The 8,977-nt window shown below is 24.5% G+C and overlaps 1 protein-coding gene across 1 annotated transcript; it reads left to right on the top strand.

The window, feature by feature from the left end:
• Nucleotides 1-1,175: 1,175 nt before the first annotated feature.
• On the top strand, nucleotides 1,176-6,695 carry Phum_PHUM492010 (leucine-rich repeat-containing protein, putative; the record flags this gene model as incomplete). The annotated part of the gene is made up of 4 exons (XM_002430575.1): nucleotides 1,176-1,329; nucleotides 5,940-6,083; nucleotides 6,264-6,431; nucleotides 6,529-6,695. 4 exons carry the CDS (start codon nucleotides 1,176-1,178, stop codon nucleotides 6,693-6,695), a joined length of 633 nt encoding a protein of 210 aa, XP_002430620.1.
• Between the last annotated feature and the right edge of the window lie 2,282 nt (nucleotides 6,696-8,977).

Here is an 8,977-nt window from a genome sequence, read left to right as displayed (position 1 = left end):
CCTACCCCTTTCCCTCCCCCTCCTCCCCCAACCCCGACAAATTAAAATTTTTTACAAAATTTGTATAAATTTAAAATTAATTAATTAATTAATTATTCTCTCGACCGAATCATTTCACGCATTCGTTTCGCAATACATAATATATATTTAATAATAATAATAATAATAATAATAATAACAACAACAACAACAATAATAATAATAATTACAAATCGTAACGATATTAAAATTTATTGTAAACATCCAACGAATTGTGCAAAAAAAAAAAAAAAAAAAAAAAAATTATCGTTTTCGTTATTATTTAGTAATTTTTCATTATTATTATTTATTTATTTATCGAAAATAATGATGATAATAATATTTTATTTTATATGTGTCATATTAATAAATATTTATAATATATATGTGTGACACTTCAAAAGTTCTTTTAAATAAGAAGAAGAAGAAAGAAAGAACAATGGAGTAGTCACACAAAATTTGTTAAAGACTGCCAAAAAAAAAAAAAAAAAAAACTTATTTCCGGTAATATAAAAATAAAATGGGATTAAAATAATAATAAAAAAAAAATAAGTAAATAAATTTTTAATAACTATACAGATCATTTAAAATAATCACGTGACTATTGGAAAACTCTACAAAAGTCAGTCAGAAAACAAAGAGAAAAAATTGAAAACTACACACTACGTTTTAAAGGATTTGACATTATTATTATTATTATTATTATTATTATTATTATTAATAAAAAAGAAATCCATGTTTCGCATGCGTTTTATTTAATAAAAAAATAAAAAAAACGCAAAAATCCAATTCGGAGACCATCAACATGAACGACCTCAACAACGGTTCTCCAACTCATCATCATCATCATCATTATCATCATCGTGGTAGTATAAAAACAAAGAAACATGGCTTGATCAAAACATTTGCGTTTCAGTCGTCAGAAAAGGAGTTGGTTAACTTTTACATGTAATACGTAAGATTAAGAAAAAACGCGTAATTTCACTTTTTTTTTCTCTCTCTCTCTTTCTCTGTCTCTCTTGTGTGTAAAGTGAAGTCGTTATACAATCTCTCATGATAAATAAGTGTTTGTTGATTTGTTTTTGAAAATTTTTATTTATTTATTTGTTAATTTTTTTTTTTTTCTGAAAAAGTAAAAAAAAAAAAAATAAGTAAAAATGAGACCTCCGTCAAATGAGCCTGCAGGTTTTGGAATCGACATAACAAATTTACAAAATAATCCAGCTTATATGATGTGTCAAAGGCTTGCTGGAAGAGGAATCGTTCGTGTTGTTGGAAGATGTAAAGATGCACAAGAAAATAATAATTTAGGTACGTGAATTGATTTTTTTTTAAAATTTAATCTTTTAATAAATTGTTTCCCTTTGTTTTATAACAAAGCCATTAAACGTTAAAAATTACTTACATTGAATAAACTTAAAAAAAAAATTTCAAATTGTGATCTAACATTACTAATACTAATGGTGGAGGGAAAAAACTGCGAAAAAGGATAAAGATTAATTAAAATTATTTTTTATATTAACTAACAATGAATTTAAAATATTTACCCGATTTTCTTTTTTTTTTTAATTAATAAAAAAACACTAACACGATTTTCATCGTTTTCAAATTCGATTGTTTTTCAAACGGATTTTCATTCGAATTTCTCCTGCCACGAAATTTATTAAAAAGGCGACAATTTTTTCCCTCTCGCTCGCACCCCGACGACTTTTTTAAAATGTAAACAATGTAAAAATGACGCGTAGGATTTTTCTTTTTTACAAATCTTTCCCGTTTAATTTTTCATGAAATATGAGTTAATTTTAAGTGTTAACAAAAAAAAAAGTGATAAAATATATAGCGTGAAACTTTTTTTTCGCAAATTCAGATAATAAATGCGTCAGATAACAATGCCGCATTTAAAAAAAAAAAAAAAAAAAATTTGCATGGTTGTTCATTTCAAAAAAACGACGACGTCAGTGAAATTATTATAAAGCCGCCATTTTGAAATTTTTTTGCGATAGCCACAAAATAAATTTTTTTTGTTTTTTTTTTTTTTTCGTATTAAGACATATATGGATAAATCATTTCGTATTTTGAATTATTCTTGTTTGTATTATTTAGTTTAAAACGTTTATATAGTTAACATGCACTCGATTAAAAAATAAAACTAAATTTTTTTCCGGTTTCGTTTATACACCAAATTAAAAAATATCCTAATTCGATAAGTATAAATAAAATTATCAATACGTTTTGTGTGTACGATATACGTTATTTTCATAAATTTATATTTTCTTTCGAAAAAAAAAGCATAATTCGATTCGAATTTTATCATGTGTGGATTACAACAACAATAACAACAACGTATTTCTCAATATTTTTTAACGGTTTTTTTTTTTTAAAAAACGTTTACGTAAGTAATTTATCAATAACGAAACGTGTAATAAAGTTTTCCATCATTTCCCAAATAATATTTTCAGTTAAACATTTTTTTAACGGATTTTTACGATGAGACGATTTATTCGAAGGAAACAAACAAATTTTAATTAAATAACCTCAAGAAAGAAAAGTAACATGAAGGATTCTCGTAAGGATTACATCGACTGGAATTTTTATTAATAATTAATTAATTAAAATAAAAATTATATCAAATAGTTGATTAGTTTCGATAAAAGGTAATAAATATATAAATCGAGTTAAAATAATAATAATAATAATAATTGAAGTTTTCTTTTTTTTAAACCAAATATAGAAAATCAATATGAGTTATTATGATCACGTGACAGATCAACAACAACAACATTCACTTCCCGTATGTCTTTTTTCCAGATTATTTTTATTTGGACGTTAAAAAATTAATTTGATAAACGTATAGAAATGATAATTTTTCATAATTTTCACCAAGAGTTTAAGAAATTGATGATGATGATGATGATACAAAAAGATTTACCAAAGAGGACGACGGCGCCACCGCCATCTATTATTATTGTTACTTCCTCAAGTAACAAACAAAACGTTAACGTTGGTGTTTGATTATTGTTCTAGAACATTACCTGAAAATGTTATTAAAAAAGGTGATGGATACGACGAATGCAAAAGTTTATATTTAAACCACCACGCGTTTTAAGAAAAATTACAAAAAAAAAAAAAAAAAATGTTTAGTTTCTATAAAAATCGTGAATGAATTTCATTAGTTAGTTGAATATTTTTTTTATTTTCAAATGTTTATTCCTAATATTTTTCAAGTTTCTAAAATGGCTCATGGTGTAACTAAAGTCGTACAAAGGTGTAACGATGCTAAAGAAACTAAAATATTAGGTAATAATATTCATATTTATTTATTTTTTTCTTAAAAAAATTGTATACAATAGTCAATTTAAAAAAATTTTTTTGTTTGTTTGTTTGTAACTGGAAAAAATTAATTAAGTAATAATTTATTAAATAAATATCACACGCACGCGCACACACACAGAGAGAGAGTAAAAATAAATAAATAATTATCGATAGGATTTAATTAATTAATAATTTTTTCAAAATAAATAAAAAAAATTTTTTTTCTTTCTTTTATGAAACTTTGGCTCAAAGTCAAAAAAAAAAAAAAAATTCTTGTTGTGTTTGTGTGTGTTATTTCTGGTTGTTTTTCAAGGTTTTTATATTTTTTGTATTGACATACGAATTTGATTTCAATTCGAAAACAAACTTTTTAAATATGGCCGACTGAACGAATTTAAAAAAAAAAATGTCAATTTTTAATAATCAAAAATGATATTACGACGACGACAACAACCAAAAAAAACAATTTTAAAAACGATTCCATTATTATTATTATTTTTTTTTTTGGTTGTTTCAATCGATGTAATTACAACAAACGAAAAAACAAACAAACAAACAAACGAAATAAATTTTTTTTTTTATTACTCATTCGTCACCTCGAGTAATTATTAACTTTTTATTTATTTAAAATGAATTATTTATTTATTTATCGACTGTAAAATAATAATAATAATAATATTCATTCGTGTTAAATTTTATAATAATGATAATAATAATAATTGTTGAGTAATTTCTTTTTTTTGTTATATTCGTGGTAACGAATAATTTATTCTTACCTCATCTAAAAAAATTTCAATTCAGGTTTTATTTTTTCATCATCATTTTATTATTATTATTATCATTATTATTATTACACAAAAAAAGATTCTCGAATTTCGTTAAAAAAACAACAACAAATAATAATAATAATAATAATAGTATGAATTTTTTAGTTTCGTTCTAATTCAAAAGAATTAATAATGAATTCCGTTACGAATTCATTATTATTATTATTATTATTATTATTATTATTAATAAAAATTACGCGGTTCTTGTAGTTTTGTAAATAATTAATGCGGAAAAAAAAATTTTTTAATTTTAATTTTTATCCAGTTACATCGAATTTTTAATATCCGCCATTATTTACAAAAAAAAAAAAAAAAAATTTTTTTTACGTAACGAGAGTGAGATGCGAAATAAATAAATAAATAAATAAAATGAAGAAATTTTTACACACGCGTTAATTATTTTTTTTTTTTTTAACACGTAAAAATCATTATTATTATTATTATTATTATCATTATCATTCGTAATAAATATTATTTAACGCGTTAATTAAATCATCATTTTTTTTAAAATGATTTTTCTTCATAACGAATAATTTATTTTAAAAAAAATTTTTTTTTTTTTTTTACGTGAATTTGATGACTACCGGAAGTGTGATGGAATCCATTTTGAAACACGTAAAAAAAATTTTTTTTTTTCATAATTTACTTAAATTATTATTTTTGTAACATTTTCTAAAATGAAGAAGAGTAGATGAGATTCTTATTAAAAAAAAATTATGCATCGGTATGCTGTAAAATAATAATAATAATATTACTAGCAGAAGGAGGGAAGATGGCGGAAGTGACGAAAAAAAAGGCGGTGTGGAAAATAAGGGAAGTTTGAATAGCAAGAAAGTCCGATATCGGAAGATACTCAATGGGAAGAGGAATACAATGCGAGGGCAACACCCCCCGCCCCCTCAAAAAAAAAAAACAATAAACGAACCTTAAGGCATCGAATCCTTACACGATTCTGAACAAGCAAAGAAGGGGGGAAGAAGAACAAATGAATTGGAGAAATTTGAACCCGGAGGGAGAGAGGGGGAGGAAATAAAAATATAATTCCGGTTATCGTGGGAGTACTACTACCGGAAGTCATTTTTAATAAGTTAGTAAAAGAAGACACCATAGAGAAAGAAATGACATAAGAAGAGGAGGACAAGAAGGGACAAAATGAAAATGCATAACAAAACATTATCGAAACATATCGAAAAATATCGAAACATATCGAAATATATCGAAACATATCGAAACTATCGAAACGTAATAAATAAAAAAAAAAGAAACGAGAATAAGAGAGAGAGAGAGAGAGAAAATTTATTTCCGTGATTTAAAATCATCGACAACGATTAACCTAAATTTTTAAAACCGGAAGTTAATAACAACAACAACAACAACAACTCAAAATTCGTTTCTTTCTTTGACTCGGCCATTAAAATCAAGTTTTTTTTTTAAACAACATTTACTCATATAAAAATTTTCACTTTAATTAAAATACGATTTGATGACAATAATAATAATAATAATAATAATGTTCTTAATTAATTGAGTGTGCAACCTATTTACGTTAAAAACACAAAAAAGGTTAAACCAAATGTTTAAAAACGTGTAAAATTACCCACCCCCCGCCTTCCTCCCCGAAAATTTTTTTTTGTTTTTCAGGTTTTAAAGAAACGGTCTGATAACAAACAGGAAATGAAAGTTTGTGTGACAATAACAACAATTTAATAATTTTTAACTCTTTCACATTTTCGATTTGGTTTTAGTTATTAATAATAATAATGATTGTTTGTATTTTTCCAGATTTATCGGAATGTCAACTCATGCACGTTCCAGATGCTGTTTATCATTTGATGAGACACACGACGTTAAAATGTTGTAATTTATCAAGTAACGTCATAACAAAAATACCTCCAAAATTTGCCGTTAAATTTTCATTAATCACAGGTAAAAATTTTTTGGTTGTTGTTGTTGTTGTTGTTGTGGTTGTTGTCGTCGTCGTTGCGGTAACGCACCACGATTTCATTTTCTTCGCTTTCACTTTAACAACAACAACAACAACGAATTTCCCTTCGTCATACTCGTTAAAAAAATTAACCGTTTTTTTTGTGTTTGTTACTTTTTCAGATTTAAATTTGTCACATAATCAAATGAGTAAACTTCCCGATGAATTTTCCGATCTCGAAAATTTAGAAAGACTGGATATATCACATAATTCCTACATAGCTATGCCAAATGTCGTCTTTCATATTCCTAAATTAAAATATTTAAACGCTCAAAATAATCACATACTCGGTGAGTGTCACCATCGTCATCACCGTCACCATCGCCATCGCCATCGCCGTCACCATCGTCATAATAATAATAATAATAATAATAAAATTTTTTGCAGATGTCGAAGTAGAAAAAATATTAGAGGCTCCATGTTTGGAAGAAATGAATTTGTTGGAAAATCCTCTCACTCCGAGATGTCACGATAATTTAAGTCACTTGACGACGATGTTGAGGATAAATTTACCACAAAGAACAAAACAAGACTGGGAAGATTTAACGATATGATTTTATAATTTTTTTTTGTAAACGTCATCAATCGTCACAACGACAGAAATGAAATAATCGCAACACACCACAACAGGAAAATCACTTATTATTATTATTTTTTTTATTATTATTTTACCATATACAAATCTAGTCTTTATATGTTTTACATTATTTTTTTTTTATGTACATAAATTATGTTACCGAAAACTAGTCGTGGGTTTTTATTTTTTTTTGTGTTTTTAATAAAAAATGTTTGTTTTACTAAAATTATTAATTAATGTTTTTTTATTCGAGTAACGATTGTGTAAATAGATATTATTATTATTATTATTACTCGTAGATTGTTTTTTTTTTTTTATACTAAAATGTGTTTATATTATTATTATTATATCGTATATTTGTTGTGTTGATAAACTTATATAAAAAAAAAAAATAAATAAAATTTTATGTACGCGATAGAGTTTTAAATTTTTTGTGCTTTTCAGGTTTTGTTAATCGTTTTTTTTTTTTTTTTTTTTTTTTTTTAATCCAGGAGAATGTATTTTGCAGTAACCTCCCCCCATAAGGGAGTAGAAGGGAGAGTGTGGGGGGCGAAGCAGAAGCAGAAGCCACTACCCAATTAAAACTCCTAGTTTCGGTAAGTGGGAGGGGCGTTTGTGGGAGTACTAAGTCTCAACCCCCTCCTGAGCTAGAATTATCAGGTTCCCACCCGAGGAGATCCCGGTACTTCCCCTTTTTACCCTTCGAGAAACAGTCCCGATCTGTTACCCGTCATCGTTCCTGTCTCTTCCGGTGAGTCCCAAAGCATCTAGCCTCCAAGTATTTGGATTACAGGAGTAATACACCACACCGGAAACCGGAAACAACGAATAGGAAAATTTAAAATAATAATAATAATAATAATTTTCTTCTCATATAATGAATTATATTAATTTATAATTAATATTTATTATAAATTATTATTAATAATTTTTTTAACAAAGATTCGAAATTTTTTATAATTGAACTACAATCGTAATAAAGCGTACATAACTTTTTTTTTTTTTTCAAAAATTTTAATTTTATTACGCAACTATCGTGTAGGATTTTTATTATTATTATTATTATTATTATAATAAGCAATATTTATTTATTTATATTAAGCTCACTAATACCTTAATAAAATTTTAATAAATCCATAATAAAAATTATTATAAATATATATTTAAAAAAATCGATAAAATCATCGATTTTTTTTCGTTTAATTAACGATTAACATTAAATTATATTTACTTATTAACAACATTTAAAACGTCGGCTTATTATACTCATTTATTATTATTATTATTATTATTATTATTAATATCATACATTTTTCCCTATATATATATATATATATATATAAAATTAAATACATAATCGATGTAAAATAATGACCATTGATTTAAAAATCATCATTAAAATGAGAGTAAATAATAAATTACATAAAAAAAACATAACAATAACAACAACAATAATAATAATAATAATAATAATAATAATAATAATAGTGATGATTTATATAATAAAAAAAATAATATCACAATAATTTTGTTTATAAAAAAAAAAAAATTTTACAACCTCGTAAATTGAAAATCTTTCTTTTCATTTTTATTTTTGTTTTACCATTAAAAAATACTGAACGTTACATAAAATGGAATGTAAATTATTATTATTATTATCATTATTATTATTATTATTATTATTATTATTATTATTATTATTATTAACCCTTAACCCAAAAAAATAAAAAAATAAAAAAAATAAAATAAAATATATATGTGATAACTTTTTATAAAAAAAAATTTTTTATAAAAAATTATTTTAATAAAACCAGACCAGCTGACTAAAATAAAACTAAAATAAAATAATAATAATAATAATAATGATAATGATAATAAATAATATTTATATATATATATATTTAAAAAACATTTTTTTTTTATATAATTTGCTAAAATATCACAACTAGTAGTAGTGGAGTATAGAAAATTTTTTTTAAAGTTTTTTTTGTGCTTTGAGTACTATTGATATGTGTTTACATGATGATAATGATGATGATGATGATGATGATGATGATGATGATGATGATGATGATGCGTTTCACGAAACGCGATTTTAAGTATTTTTTTTTTTTTTTTTTTCAGACGCGAGATCTTTATTAAGAAAACATGCATCGGACGCGGACATTTAAATGAACAAACGGACAAAAAAATGAAGACTTTTCGACGATGTACAAACGCAAACAAAATACCAATTGTACGTCAGAATTGTTTGTTCTA

The sequence above is a fragment of the Pediculus humanus genome, genomic scaffold (genome assembly GCF_000006295.1).
Source record: "Pediculus humanus corporis 1103172108260 genomic scaffold, whole genome shotgun sequence".
NCBI lineage: Eukaryota > Metazoa > Arthropoda > Insecta > Psocodea > Pediculidae > Pediculus > Pediculus humanus.
This window is presented reverse-complemented; position numbering and strand designations above follow the sequence as displayed.